The 16,726-nt window shown below is 40.8% G+C and overlaps 1 protein-coding gene across 4 annotated transcripts in view; it reads right to left on the bottom strand.

Moving 5' to 3' along the window:
• The window catches only part of Dgkg (diacylglycerol kinase gamma), a 211,850-nt gene that overhangs the window by 143,583 nt on the left and 51,541 nt on the right, over nt 1–16,726 (bottom strand). For all 4 annotated transcript variants that reach the window (XM_058585080.1, XM_046462616.2, XM_058585082.1 and 1 more), the window contains one exon: nt 16,219–16,281. In XM_058585080.1, the coding sequence (XP_058441063.1) occupies nt 16,219–16,281 (63 nt within the window). The remainder of the gene's footprint in view (nt 1–16,218; nt 16,282–16,726) is intronic.

Below are 16,726 nucleotides of genomic sequence, written 5' to 3'. Positions count from 1 at the left end.
CTGGATGAGATAAAAACTGGGATAGTGAGATAGGGGAGGATTATAATAAAATTATATATGAACAGAAATATTAAAACCACCAGTGAAGGAAAAGTCATGGAAAAATATAGCAATAATGTAGAAGACAAATGAGAGAAGTCCTTTGTTCTGAGTCGTTACTTATACCCCAAGTTTTTGCTATATCCTCAGATTATTCATCCATTAGAATGTTATCAATGATTTCAACTTTGACTAACATGGACACACACACACACACACACACACACACACACACAGACCGCCTTGATAGTGATACCTGCTGGAGAAGTCCCACCTGAAACATCTAAAAATTGGACAGAAAACATGAAACAATAATTCCTAGGGCATTAATAACATGTAACAGCAAATAGTGATTCCTGAGAAGATGGAAAACAAATGAAATGAGCCCTACAATTGTCACATCTTACTATTTGGAAAGAATTCCTGGGCTGTGCTAGGGGAGGGGAAACCCAGGCAGACCTGGCTGTCTCTCTGAGCTGAGATGGGGTTGGGAGAATGGGGAGCCCAAAGTGGCAGAGGTCATACAGCAGAGCGTTGGAGCAGAGGAAACTTCACAAGAGAGAATTTCAGACATATATAGAAGGTCCCCTTTGTAGAACAGCATTGTTACTCTCAATTTTTTCAGCTGAGTGGTAGTTAGCGCTATGGTGTGAGGAAGCTCGCTAGCTACCTGAGGAGGGGAAAGAACCAGGATTAGAAAAACAAGCTCTGCAATGCAAGGAGAATCAGGAATAATGTCTATTCCCGTCATCTAGGTAGATAATCCCTGTAACCCCCAAATCATCAGCAGAGGACTCAAGAGTTTTTCCTTAATAGTGAAGCAATATTGGCCTTTCTGTTTCTGCCCAAGAAACTTAAAAGCTAGACCTCCCCAACCAAATTATTTTCAAGTAACCTAATTATACCCCAAAACAAATCTGTCAAAATGCAAAAATATATAGTACCTAACATTTAGAGAAGGAATAACATGGATTCTACAGAAATTCTCCTAGAAAATTTAAGAGGTAGAAATTCTACCCACTTTATTAGACCAGCATTATTCTAAAGCCAAAATTGAAGAGGATACAAGAAAAGAACATGCATATCAATGAACATAAGTACAAAGTTCTTAATACAGTTCTAGCAAAATGAAGCCAAGAAATTAAATGAGACCAAAAGAAATAAGGAGATAGGTTATGTTCAAGGATTGGAAGCCCCGTTATGTTAAATGTTAGTTCTTTTTGATCTTGAGGTAGGGAAAGATTTCTAAGATATGACACCAGAAGCTCAATTCATAAAAGACAGAAAATTATGAATTGGGTTTCATAAAAATTAACTATTTTTCCTTCAAAGACAGAGAATGAGAAGACAAGTCACTGAGAGGGAGGAAATATTAGCAAGTCACAATACCTGGTAAAGAACTTGTATCCACAATATGTAAAGAACTCTTAAAACTCAATGCAGCCCAATTTTTTTTTTTTTTTTTTCAGAGTAGAAATTAGAAGTTTATTAAAGGACAGCAGAAAAGACTTCTCCCGGAGGAAGAAGGGGACCCAATAACATTCCATGAGTTGTCCTGCGTTTCCTGGAATCATTGCCAGCATGGCCTCCATTTTAGATTTCACTCAGCATTAGACCCGATTTATCTAACTACACTGACTACCTAACTTTAAATCTGGCTTCATTCCCCCCTCTAATTTGGGAACTCCTTACTGCTGTAAGGAAGGGGGGGGGGCGAAGAGAATCTCTCTGGCTTCTTCAGGCTGAAAAGGGACGATGTGGGGCAAGCAGTTTGGAGTCCCCCTTTAAAAATCAGGTCTATTGAGTGGTCCATGATAGAAGTCTGATTGAGAAGTAATAGTCTGGAGGGCCATTTGAGTGATGGATGGTCTAAGAGAAACAAGAATTCATTAGTACTGGAACCATATTGATGCAGCAGTAAATGCCATAGCACAGGAATATGCCAATGAGTATGATGGCAAAGACAAAGACTAACAATGTTTTCCACCAGGAAGTACCAAGAACTAGGAGATAAGATATTGTTTCCATGACAAAGTTGCTGAGGACATGGCTTCTATCTGAGCATGTAAATCTTTAAGGATATTTGTCACATTGCCAGAAATGTCAGGGTTGTAAACACAACATTTAACTTTTAGGGTTACAGATGTCCTTTCCCTTAAGATATAGTTTAATAATTTAATGTCATCTGATCTTGCAAAATCCTTTTACTAGTATGACCTCTGTGTCTAATAGAGAAATCTTTAATTCTGTTACTTAGGGCTGGATAACCATACTTGCAAACACTAAGCCTACCTGTGTAGGGTAGAAATAAAGGCCTTAAACTAAAAACTACTCTGGCAGTTCCTTTTGATAGATATCAAGCATTCCTGTCTGAGAATCTCTTTTGTAGCCTCCAGTTTACTTATTTTTGGAAGTTACATTTAACTATTATTATTATTTAAAATGCCCAGGGATAGCTGTGTTTTGGCTTTGACTGTCTTTGCTAAGTGTTTAAGATGAAGCAAGTCAAACTGACTTTTGTTTTTATCTATTGTTAACAGTCAGCTGAGCTTCCCTGGGAGTCCTCGGGGAACTTCACAGCAGCTTCTCAGTTCTGCTAGTGCCATTGCGCTAGGATGGGTCCAGGCCTTGCTTGACCATGTGGCTTCCCTTGGAAGCATCAGGGATGTCTCCCTTTTGTGATGACCCTCCTCTTCACAGCAAATGCACTGATTGGCTTTCTGTCCTCCACTGGTCTCATTAATCTCCCTGATCGGGAGGTTATGTGGCCTAGAGTTGCAAAGCTCTTCGGAGAAGTCCCCTATTCCCTGATTCAGACTGACTTAGAGGGCAAGAGCCAAATATTGGTTTTCTTGTCCCTTTAAATTTAACTTTAATTTTAAAACTTAATCTTAAACATCCAGCAAATAAGTTAACAGCCTTATATTAAGAGCACTGGGCTTTAATGTCTCTCTATCCTGTAGGTGATAACTCCTTATGTTGACCCAGGTTGTGTTCTTAAAGCAGTACCTCTTTAAAACATTAACAGGCAATCCTAAATCATTTATAAGAAAACTACAAAATAAAATTATCAAGAGTAAAAACATTTAGCTTATATAATAGCTACCTTGAATTCTGGCAGGGTTATACATCGTAATTCCCTGTTTGAGATCCTGGTAATCGTGACAAAAACCAACTTTTGGACACAACTTTAAATGTACTGAAATCTGGCCTACTTCTTCCATAGTCACTTTCAAATGTAGTGAGATGGGACAGAGCCTTATCTCAAGTAAGGCAGGGCTCTTCATAAATCTTAAGTACTGTAGTTCTGAAACTGATCACTGATCTTTGCTTTTCAAACATCATTTTACAGAGCCTACATAAATTGTTGCTCAAGTTCACATGAATATTAGCTAACACAATATAATATCACACCTAAAACATGAATTAAAGAAAAGCTGAAAGCTTTTAACCTTTTGTAGAAAAGTAGTAATGTACTTTTGTGTTTTGCAATAAAATCTTCACACAGATTAGGCTCTCATTAACTTAAAAATACATTCAAATTGTATCTCAGTGTAAAAAGTAACATAGAACTTTACATATCTTATGGATAACAAGTCCAGTTATAGAACACAAATGATATAAATCTCCAACGTGTTTTTCTTTTTAAGCCTAAAATTACCATACAACTTTAGAACCACCAGCTTGATATAATGCTCTTTTAAAACTTCTACCTTACAGACTTGTATACCTGGAAGATATAATGCAGCCCAATTTAAAAATGGGGAAAAGATTTGAACACTTTATTAAAGAAGATATACAGCCGGCAATTAAACATATGAAGGGATGTGCAACATCATTGGTCAATAGGGAAATGTAAACAAAAACCACCATGAGATACCACCACATGCATAGAAATAACTAAAAATAAAAAGACTGTCATTGGCTGTTGAGGATATGGAGCAACAGAAATTCTCACATATGGCTATTAGATATTCAAAATGGTTTGACCATTTTGGAAAGAGTCTGAAAGTTTTCTATAAAGTTAAATGTACACCAGTACCTACTATATTATACCATTCATTCTATTGCTTGCTATTTACCCAAGAAAAATGAAAGTTGTCCTAACAAAGACTTGTACAAGAATATTCATAACAATTTTATATGTAATAAGAAAGAAAAATGTCCATCCATAGATGAGTGGATTAACAAATTGTGGAACATCTATATGCTAGAGTACTAGTTAGCAACTAAAATATTCATACACACAAATGGATAAAGCTCTAAATTATTATGCTGAGTGAAACAAGGCAGACCAACAAAAGTACATGGTATAGAATTCACTTTATATAAAATCCAGATGATGCAATCTAAAACACAGTGGCAGAGAGCAGATCAGAGGTGGGAGGGTGGGAGAAAGGAATTATAAAGAAAACTTTTGGAGATCATGGATATATTCATTATATTGATGATTGTACTGATTTTTACAATACGTGTCAGTTTATTCATGTGCAATATATATACATGTGCAATTTATTTTATGCCAATTTTACTTTAATAAAACTTTTTTTTTTTAACTTGATTACAGCCTTTCCTGAAGATCCTTGCATCACTAGAGCTATGTGTGGATCTTGAGCCATTGTTCTCATTTTCATTGAGTTTAGTGTTCACTCCTGTATGGAGATGCTGTGACACTGTCCCATTGCTCTCCTTCCTCCTTATGTCACCTTATATGAAATATCCCTAACCTATGTCCACCTGAATACATCCCTCAGGTCCCACCAGTAAAAAACAGTCAATGTCCTTTTCCAGATCACAGAGGTTCTTTCCTGGTGCCATCATAAATCCTTTCATGTGAAGGTTCTTGGGTGGCCCTGCCTGGTTCCACTTTCTTCCCTAGTCTCTGTATTATTTATTTCCTTCCATTTGGAGATGTAACATAGTGAAAAGAGAACCAGGCAGGAAGCAGGACAGGGATACTTGTACTGCATTTCTGCTAACTTTTGTATGATCTTGCACAAATAAGCTTACTCCCTACAGCCAACCTTGCTATCTTCATCTATCAGAGGAGAGGCTTGCATTAAAACTGATGCTTCTCTTAAGTCTTGAGTGCCAGAAAATTTTTTGAATACAATGTTAAGTGAAAAACAAATCTTGATCCAAAATTATATACACAGTCTGATCTTGATTCTGTAAAAAAATAAGTGGAAAAATCCTACAAGGAAATCACACACACACACACACACACATAATTGTATCATTGTATTTTTGTTGCTTCTTTTCGTTTATTTTTAAGACAAATTTTAAGAGAAGCTTCAGTTCACAGTGAAATTGAGGAAGGTACAGAAATTCTTTGCACACTCCCTGCTCCCACACATGTGTAGCCTCCCTCCCATGTATCCAGGTCCCTCACCAGAGTGGATGGAACATTTGTCGATGAACCTATATTGACACATCATTATCATCTGAAATCTATAGTTTGTTTACATTAGGGTTCACTCCTGTTGTTGTACATGCTGTGGATTTAGATAAATGTGTAATGACATGTATTGTCACGTTGTCACATCATATGGGATAGTTTCACTGCCTTAAAATTCCTTTGTGCTTTCCCTGTTTATCCCTTCCTCTCCAACCTCTAACAATCACTGATCTTTGTTGTTCTCTTTTCTTTTTTCATACTCTTCAAATTTTCTATAATGTAAGTAAACTATTTTTATAATTGAGGAAAACTAAAAACAATAGAACAGAAACTCTCCAAAATAGGGCTTTCCCTGAGACTTCAACATTCTGAATTGCTGAAATATCTCAATAGCATAAGAAACTAAATACAACCCAGGAAACTATAGCTCTTCATTTTGCCCAGGTCCTTCCTGAGCTGACATCATGACAATGACAGATTGAGCCAATGACTGGACTCCATCTTTCACAGATTTGTTTTTCACTTAACATTGTATTCAAAAAATTTTCTGGCACTCAAGCCATCCTAAGTGCCTTATGGAGACAAACATGCACTCACTAGCTCTGGAATGAATAACCTAAAGAGGGTTGTGCTAGACCTGAGCTTGCAGACTGATCTGATAGGTGAGAGGTCATAGCAAACGAGAATCTAGTTTCTTCCTCTGGCTTCTTCCTGGGAACCAGGAAGGGGCTGGGATTTTCAACAGATGGTCTAATCTCTGGTGATTCCAGGACTTGGCTCCTCCCTGCTGGCAGAGGCCCTCTGTGCGGCATCTGCCTGGCCCTGATTCTTGTTTCTGAAGAACAGGGGCATTTAATTAAGACATCTATTGAAGGGGGCCTAGCAGAAAAAGGATTTTCTCTTTTAAACCTCAAGTCTCAGAAAAAAAGAAGAAAACAACAAAACACAATGTTATACATTCCCCCTGGATCAAGAATCAAATAATTGGCCTTTCATGATTTGACCACATGATTTTCTCCATAAGCAAGGAAAATGGCACATCACAAATCACTTCTCCAGGAGAAATCTTTGGAAGTTTCTCTTTTAGCTCTATAATGATGTAGCTATTTAAAATAAGCATGGTGGGTCCATAAATCAGCCAACTTCCATTATGGTTATCCACTATCTTTTCTCAAATATCACATAATGGCTTCTCTGCTATAAGTTCTTCCTTGATACCTCAAAATCTTCAGCCACTAAAACATACCTTGCCCAGAAAATTCCAAACTTCAAGAATGAAATGTATTTTCTCCCTTATTCCTCTTGAGGTACCAGATACTTGGACTAAGAGTTTGGGGCAGGGTGTTTCTCACTATTGTTTTTCTTTTTAGGAGTTTAAAATCCCGAAACTTCTAGAAGTTTTTCCCTTTTTTCTTACTATGAGGATTATTTATGTCAGAATATGTCTTCTCTATTCCAAGTAAGACTTATTTATGTCTTAAGTCCATTTATCAAGGGTCTTTGGCCTAAGCATGGGTGGTGGAGTGCTGAGCAGGCATGTTTGAGACTACACTTTTATAAGGTCTTGTTCTATTGTGGTCCCCAAAGGCATCAGGAAACACTCATGCTCTTCATCCTTGCTCTCTGGGGCTCCATGAGCAGCCTGCAATTTACAAAGCATACAATCGCAGAGGCCACTCTCCTTTACAAACCATGCTCTGCTCCCATCCATAGTGAAGTTTTAAAAATCTCATCTCTCCTTTAGTGTAACAATGAAAATTCCATAATCCTTATAGTTTTCCTTTTAGGTATGACTGGAATAAAGACTAAAACTATATTTAGTGTCCACTTAAGGAAACTATATTCCTGGATCTCTGTTACAATTGGTTCTCTTTCTCCTTCAGTTGTAGTATCTCTTATCTGTCTTGCATGCAACACACACACACACACACACACACACACACATATATATATACACACATATATGTAGACATATGAAAAATATAATAAAACCACATTCTTATTCCCTAGGCACATCCCAAGTGCTTGAGTTCACCATCATGTACCTGTATTTTCTATAAAATAAAATCTATAGCAAACAAGGTTCAACTCTCTTAGGTTTATATTTGAAGCTTCAGGAGCAACCTGGGAGAAAGAGTCCATGAAAACAGGATTCCCAGCTGACACACCGGCAGACTGAGGGTGCATACTGAAGGAGAGTTTGGCAGACCATGATGAGTTAAGAATAGAGGCAGCCTGAATCATAATGGCTAATACTGTTGAACTGAAGACTAATGTTATATGTGTCAGGCACTGTTCAAAGCATTCACATATCTAACTCACTTAATCTGCATATAAATTCATATTATCATTTCATTTTACAAACGGGACACCTAAGCATAAGGACATTGTTCAAACATGCCCCCTAGTTACAGAGTTAGGTAATGTCAGAGCTGGGAATCAAACACAGGCAGTCTGACTCTGAAGTCCAGATTCTTGACCAATATGCTCTATTGCCTGATAAAACTTAGGTTGAAAATGATCAGGAAATTTGTATTGGACATGAGGACGGAAGTCACAGATGGTAATCTTTGCTTCTTCCAGTTTTCTCAGGAGCTTCTTGCCTTGGGTCTGGGCCTGTTAATAGCACAGAGAAGTGGCTTTCTATTGATAAGTGTATCAAGGAAGATTCCACATCTGTCACAGCCCAGGGGAGGGCCTATGAACAGCAGGCACTACAATAGCCCCATTAAGCATATAGCCTTCATCATTCTTTCAGGAACTAACCAAAATGGCACCTTTACATAGCAGTAAACCATTAGGCACCTCAAGAGAAACCACTGCTTCCTCTCTCTGTGAGGGAAAGAGAGCAGGGACTTTGAGTTTAGACAAGTGTCATATATAATCTTGTCATATATAATCTCTTAGAGCCTCTGTTCCTCATGTGTGAAGTATGATTATGATGGTTAGAGGAATATGTAATAAAAAGGTACATGGCAAATATATCTTCAAAACAATTGTAGCTGGCTTCCTCTTGTTAAATTCATTAGCAACTCTCCAATTTATATAACCAAATATGTAAATTATTTATTGTCAAAAGTCAATCGTGGGCTGGGGTTGTGGCTCAGTGGCAGAGCGCTTGTCTCGCACGTATGAGGCACTGGGTTCAATCCTCAGCACCATATAAAAATAAATAAATAAAACAAAGGTATTGTGTCCATCTACAACGAAAAAAATATTTTTTAAAAAGTCAATCAGGGTCTGCAGCGTGCGCTGGGAAACGAGGAGATAGCGACGCAGGGATACAGCGCTGCAGTTTCTGCCAGCCGTGCAAGCACCGTACTCAGGGCTGAATTCTGGGTTCGAGACGGGGGAAGGAAGCGGTCCATCTCGGTTCTCCACACCGGTCAGACCACAGAGGAGGCCAGCAGCCACCATGTTGGAAAGCTGACGTCACCATACCTGTTTTCGACTGACCGCAGCTCATTCAGCCACAGAACAGGTAATTTCAGGCTGCAATTCGCCTGCGGCTTGCAGACAGATTGCTAGGGTTCAGTGCCTGGGTGCTTCTTAGAACCTGATCTTATCGGAGCGAACACCGAGCGCGGGGCGGCCGAGTTCCGGCTCCTGGAACCGTCCCGGAACCGCCCTGGCCCAGGGCTGCAGAGCCTGCGGAGGCTGCTTCTTGGACCCTGCTCCTATCAGAGCATACACCAAGCACTAAGCGGCCGAATTCCGGCTCCCGGAACTGGGCCTGCGGGGACTGCTTCTTGGAGCCTACACTTATAGGAGCTTACACCGAGCACAGAGCGGCCGAGTTCCGGCTCCCGGAACTTCCCTGGCCCGGGGCTAGGAGCCCGCGGAAACTGCTTCTCGGTCCGGGTCCTGCTGAGGGCCGGTCAGGACTCACCCATTGCTTTGGTTGCCCGGCAAGGGGAACGAAATGCTGCCATTCGCATAGGATACCAACATGGCAGAGATCTGATGTCATCAGAAAGCGGCGGAGGAGAGAACTTCATCAATACCAGCGGCAACATAAACAGTTGGTCTCCTGGTAGGGGGGGTGAGGCACAGACACCCGAGTCTCCTCAATTTGTCGTCGAGCCAGAGGGGAGGAGACGGGCCGCCGCCAGCGCCCGGAGCAGGCCCAGCGGCTCGCCAGCGTGGTGACCGTGTGACCCCAATTGGAGAGGGGGCAGAGCGGAGCCGCCACCCGCACCCGCAAGGTGGGCAGACCCGCGACCCAGTGGTACATGGGCGTGGTAGGAGGGGCAGGGCAGAGCCGCCGTTCGCGCTTGCAAGGTAAACAGACCTGTGACAGCCTGGCGGGTCAGGCCCAGTGGCCTGCCAGTGTGGTACACACGTCACCCCAACTTGAGTAGGGGCAGAGCAGATCCTTCTCCCACGCCCGGATCAGGCCCTGCCGGTGTGGTGGTCTCGTGACCCCAATTGGAGTGGGGGCGGAGCGGAACCGCCACCCGTGCCCACAGGGTGAGCAGACCTGTGACCAACCTGCAGATCAGGCCCAGGGGTCCGCAGGCGTGGTAGGAGGGGCAGGGCAGATCCGCCGCCCGCGCCTCCAAGGTAGGCAGACCTGCAACAGACCGGCAGATCAGGCCCAGGAGCCTGCCGGCGTGGTACACACACCACCCTAATTGGAGTAGGGGCAGAGCAGAGTCGCCGCCCGTGCCAGGAACAGGCCCAGCATCCTGCAGGCGGGGTAGTCACGACACCCCAATTGGAGTAGGGGCAGAGCAGAGCCTCCACCTGTGCCCGAAAGGTGGGCAGATCTGCGACCGACCAGCGGGACAGGCCCAGTGGCCTGCCGGTACGACAGACACGTCACCCCATTTGGAGTAGGGGCAGAGTAGAGCAGCCGCCCGCGCCTGCAGGGTAGGCAAACCTGCAACCGACCGGCGGATCAGGCCCGGTGGCCTGCCGGCGTGGTACACTTGTCACCCCAATTGGAGTAGCGGCAGAACAGAGCCGCCGCCAGCGCCCAGAACAGGCCCAGTGACCTGCCGGCGTGGTAGCCATGACACCCCAATTGGAATAAGGAGAGAGCAGAGCCGCTGCCCGCACCTGCAGGAAAGATACACAAGCAGTATGAAAAGACAAGGAAAGAAAGGACCACAAGCAATGCAGGTCAACGCAACTTTAGAAGAGGTAACAGCTGCAGCAGATGGAATGTCAGATAAAGAATTCAGGATATACATGCTTCAGATGATCTGGAGTATCAAGGAAGACATTAAACAGCAAAATCAGACAATGAAAGATCACTTCGACAATGAATTACGCAAACAAATCCAGGAAACAAAGGATCAACTATACAGGGAGATAGAGGTTATAAAAAACAAACAAACAGAAATCCTAGAAATGCAGGAAGCAATAAACCAACTTAAAAACTCAATGGAGAATACTACCACCAGAGTAGAACACTTAGAAGATAGAACATCAGACAATGAAGACAAAGTATTTCAACTGGAAAAGAACATAGACAGCTCAGCAAGACTGTTAAGAAACCATGAGCAGAACATCCAAGAAATATGGGATAACATTAAGAGACCAAACTTAAGAGTCATCGGGATACAGGAAGGTACAGAGCTCCAAACCAAAGGAATGAGCAGTCTATTCAATGAAATAATACGAGAAAACTTCCCAGACTTGAAGAATGAGACAGAATCCCAAATCCTAGAAGCCTACAGGACGCCGAATGTGCAAAATCATAAGAGATCCACACCTAGACACATTATAATGAAGATGCCCAACATACAGAATAAGGAGAGAATTTTAAAAGCTACAAGAGAAAGGAAGCAGATTACATTTAGGGGTAAGCCAATCAGGATAACAGCTGATCTTTCAACACAGACTCTGAAAGCTAGAAGATCCTGGAATAACATATTTCAAACACTGAAAGAAAATGGGTTCCAACCAAGAATTGTGTATCCAGCGAAATTAAGCTTCAGGATGGAAGATGAAATTAAAACCTTCCACGATAAACAAAAGTTTAAAGAATTCGCAGCTAGAAAACCATCTCTTCAAAACATCCTCGCCAAAGCATTACAGGAAGAGGAAATGGAAAATAACAATGAAAACCAACAGTGGGAGGTAGGACAGTAAAGGGGGGGGGGAATAATCAAAGAGGAAAACAAACCATGTTTAGTAACAGAAATAAACAAATATGGCTGGAAGAACAACCCATATCTCAATAATAACCCTAAATGTTAATGGCTTAAACTCACCAATTAAGAGACACAGGCTAGTAGAATGGATCACAAAACAAGACCCAACAATATGCTGCCTACAGGAGACGCATTTGATAGGAAAAGACATACATAGGCTGAAGGTGAAAGGTTGGGAAAAATCATATCACTCATATGGACTTCGGAAACAAGCAGGAGTGTCCATACTCATATCAAATAAAATAGATTTCAAGCCAAAGTTAATCAAAAGGGATAAAGAGGGACACTACATACTGCTTAAGGGAACCATACACCAACAAGACATAACAATCATAAATATTTATGCCCCAAACAATGGTGCAGCTATGTTCGTCAAACAAACTCTTCTCAAGTTCAAGAGTCTAATAGACCACCATACCATTATCATGGGAGACTTCAACACACCTCTCTCGCCACTGGACAGATCTTCCAAACAAAAGTTGAATAAGGAAACTATAGAACTCAATAACACTATTAATAACCTAGACCTAATTGACATATATAGAGTATACCACCCAACATCAAGCAGTTACACTTTTTTCTCAGCAGCACATGGATCCTTCTCAAAAATAGATCATATATTATGTCACAGGGCAACTCTTAGACAATATAAAGGAATAGAGAGAATACCATGCATCTTATCTGATCATAATGGAATGAAACTGAAAATCAACGATAAAAGAAGGAAGGAAAAAGCATACATCACTTGGAGAATGAACAATAGGTTACTGAATGATCAATGGGTTATAGAAGACATCAAGGAGGAAATTAAAAAATTCTTAGAGATAAATGAAAACACAGACACAACATATCGGAATCTATGGGACACATTGAAAGCAGTTCTAAGAGGAAAATTCATTGCTTGGAGTTCATTCCTTAAAAAAAGAAAAAACCAACAAATAAATGATCTTATACTTCATCTCAAAATCCTTGAAAAAGAAGAGCAAAACAACAGCAAAAGAAGTAGAAGGCAAGAAATAATTAAAATCAGAGCTGAAATTAATGAAATCGAAACAAAAGTAACAATTGAAAAAATTGACAAAACTAAAAGTTGGTTCTTTGAAAAAATAAACAAAATCGACAGACCCTTAACGATGCTAGCGAAGAGAAGAAGAGAGAGAACTCAAATTACTAGCATACGGGATGAAAAAGGCAATATCACAACAGACACTTCAGAAATACAGAAGATAATCAAAAACTATTTTGAATCCTTATACTCCAATAAATTAGAAGATAGTGAAGGCATAGATAAATTTCTTAAGTCATATGATCTGCCCAGATTGAGTCAGGAGGATATAGAAAACCTAAACAGACCAATATCAATTGAGGAAATAGAAGAAACCATAAAAAGACTACCAACTAAGAAAAGCCCAGGACTGGATGGGTATACAGCAGAACTTTACAAAACCTTTAAAGAAGAACTAATACCAATACTTTTCAAGCTACTTCAGGAAATAGAAAAGGAGGGAGAACTTCCAAATTCATTCTATGAGGCCAACATCACCCTGATACCTAAACCAGACAAAGACACTTCAAAGAAAGAAAACTACAGACCAATATCTCTAATGAACCTAGATGCAAAAATCCTCAATAAAATTCTGGTGAATCGGATACAAAAACATATCAAAAAAATTGTACACCATGATCAAGTAGGATTCATCCCTGGGATGCAAGGCTGGTTCAATATACGGAAATCAATAAATGTTATTCACCACATCAATAGACTTAAAAATAAGAACCATATGATCATCTCAATAGATGCAGAAAAAGCATTCGACAAAGTACAGCATCCCTTTATGTTCAAAACTCTAGAAAAACTAGGGATAACAGGAACATACCTCAATATTGTAAAAGCAATCTATGCTAAGCCTCAGGCTAGCATCATTCTGAATGGAGAAAAACTGAAGGCATTCCCTCTAAAATCTGGAACAAGACAGGGATGCCCTCTCTCTCCACTTCTCTTCAACATAGTTCTCGGAACACTGGCCAGAGCAATTAGACAGATGAAAGAAATTAAAGGCATAAAAATAGGAAAAGAAGAACTTAAATTATCACTATTTGCAGATGATATGATTCTATACCTAGCAGACCCAAAAGGCTCTACAAAGAAACTATTAGAGCTAATAAATGAATTCAGCAAAGTGGCAGGATATAAAATCAACACGCATAAATCAAAGGCATTCCTGTATATCAGCGACAAATCCTCTGAAATGGAAGTGAGGACAACCACTCCATTCAAAATATCTTCAAAAAAAATAAAATACTTGGGAATCAACCTAACAAAAGAGGTGAAAGACTTATACAATGAAAACTACAGAACCCTAAAGAGAGAAATAGAAGAAGATCTTAGAAGATGGAAAAATATACCCTGTTCATGGATAGGCAGAACTAACATCATCAAAATGGCGATATTACCAAAAGTTCTCTATAGGTTTAATGCAATGCCAATCAAAATCCCAACGGCATTTCTTGTAGAAATAGAGAAAGCAATCATGAAATTCATATGGAAAAATAAAAGACCCAGAATAGCAAAAACAATGCTAAGCAGGAAGTGTGAATCAGGTGGTATAGCGATACCAGACTTCAAACTATACTACAGAGCAATAGTAACAAAAACAGCATGGTACTGGTACCAAAACAGGCGGGTGGACCAATGGTACAGAATAGAGGACACAGAAACCAATCCACAAAACTACAACTATCTTATATTTGATAAAGGGGCTAAAAGCATGCAATGGAGGAAGGATAGCATCTTCAACAAATGGTGCTGGGAAAACTGGAAATCCATATGCAACAAAATGAAACTGAATCCCTTTCTCTCGCCATGCACAAAAGTGAATTCAAAATGGATCAAGGAGCTTGATATCAAATCAGAGACGCGCCGTCTGATAGAAGAAAACGTTGGCTACGATCTACATACTGTGGGGTCGGGCTCCAAATTCCTCAATAGGACACCCATAGCACAAAAGTTAATAACTAGAATCAACAAATGGGACTTACTCAAACTAAAAAGTTTTTTCTCAGCAAAAGAAACAATAAGAGAGGTAAATAGGGAGCCTACACCCTGGGAACAAATCTTTACTCCTCACACTTCAGATAGAGCCCTAATATCCAGAGTATACAAAGAACTCAAAAAATTAGACAATAAGAGAACAAACAACCCAATCAACAAATGGGCCAAGGACCTGAACAGACACTTCTCAGAGGAGGACATACAGTCAATCAACAAGTACATGAAAAAATGCTCACCATCTCTAGCTGTCAGAGAAATGCAAATCAAAACCACCCTAAGATACCATCTCACTCCAGTAAGATTGGCAGCCATTATGAAGTCAAACAACAACAAGTGCTGGCGAGGATGTGGGGAAAAGGGTACACTTGTTCATTGCTGGTGGGACTGCAAATTGGTGCCGCCAATTTGGAAAGCAGTATGGAGATTTCTTGGAAAGCTGGGAATGGAGCCACCATTTGACCCAGCTATTCCCCTTCTTGGTCTATTCCCTAAAGACCTAAAAAGAGCATGCTACAGGGACACTGCTACATCGATGTTCATAGCAGCACAGTTCACAATAGCAAGACTGTGGAACCAACCTAGATGCCCTTCAATAGACGAATGGATAAAAAAAATGTGGCATTTATACACAATGGAGTATTACTCTGCATTAAAAAATGACAAAATCATAGAATTTACAGGGAAATGGATGGCATTAGAGCAGATTATGCTAAGTGAAGCTAGCCAATCCCTAAAAAACAAATGCCAAATGTCTTCTTTGATATAAGGAGAGTAACTAAGATCAGAGTAGGGACGAAGAGCAGGAGAAGAAGATTAACATTTAACAGGGATGAGAGGTGGGAGGGAAAGGGAGAGAGAAGGGAAATTGCATGGTAATGGAAGGAGACCCTCAGGGTTATACAGTGGAGGGGGTAGAGAGAGAGGAGGGGAGGGGAGGGGAGAGGTGGGGAGGGGGGAGGGTGGAGGATGGGAAAGGCAGCGGAGCACAACAGACACTAGTATGGCAATATGTAAATCAATGGATATGTAACTGATGTGATTCTGCAATCTGTGTATGGGGTGAAGGTGGGAGTTCATAACCCACTTGAATCAAAGTGTGGAATATGATATGTCAAGAAATTTGTAATGTTTTGAACAACCCACAATAAAAAATTAAAAATATAAAAAGTCAATCAGGGCATACTTTCACTCTTGCTATACCCTCTTCATCCATCCATTGATAGAATCATCTGTATCTCAGCCTTTGAGCCAACCCTGTGTGTGTGCACACCCAGGAAAGCACACCCACCCTTCTCCTGAGAATGCTTGCTGTCTCTGGGCAGGCAGACCTGTCAGAGGTAAACATTTGTTCCAGGACAAGTGAAGCAAGACCTTTACCTAATCTTGGAATACTAGAACATTCAGATGGCAAGAGCCCCAGAGATGAAGGTTCTGAAGGCATCATAAGGAAAGATCTGTTTTAGTTATACAATTGTGTGGAGACAAAAATTGGCAGTTAGGTATCCTTGCTCTCCCCAAGGATGAGTATTCCCCATTTCTTCCCCAAATCTTATATTCCAAAGACTCACCAGTATCAGGGGCACAGGCCTCGTCTGCTTTAGCAGCATTATCTGCATTCTGTACATTAGAATCTGGGAAACAAAAAGAGTTAAAGGTCACCTTATGCCTTCCAGCTTCGTACAGAGAGGTAGGGGACCTTCCCACGTGAAATGTTCATTCAGGTTCTGTCTCTGTTCCTGGGTCACTTTCAGTTTGGTTCATGCTCACTGATTGGGGTGGGCTGTCTCCCCTCTTGCAGCCCAAGCTCCAGGAAGATAGTAGCCATGCCTTCTCCTTCCTACTCTAGTCCTACCTGGACATGGGCTGAATATGCTCCATTTATAAACTAGAATCTTTGCTGAGGGCTTTTTTCCTACTGCCACTTGTTAGTCTGTGTTCTCTCTTCCCCCCATCCTACCCTCCGATCCTGAGGGGCAGGAATTATTCTCATCTTTATTCCTCTTAACAAGGGAGTCATCAAACAGGACTTCCTGTAAGGTCCTATAAGAAAGGAGTCCTGGTCCCTTGATCCTCATT

The sequence above is a fragment of the Marmota monax genome, unplaced genomic scaffold, assembly GCF_021218885.2.
Source record: "Marmota monax isolate L192 unplaced genomic scaffold, Marmota_monax_Labrador192_F-V1.1 WCK01_AAM20220418_F8-fsc00100, whole genome shotgun sequence".
Classification (NCBI taxonomy): Eukaryota; Metazoa; Chordata; class Mammalia; order Rodentia; family Sciuridae; genus Marmota; species Marmota monax.
The sequence above is the reverse complement of the archived record's forward strand: the minus strand, read 5'-3'. Positions and strand labels throughout refer to the sequence as shown.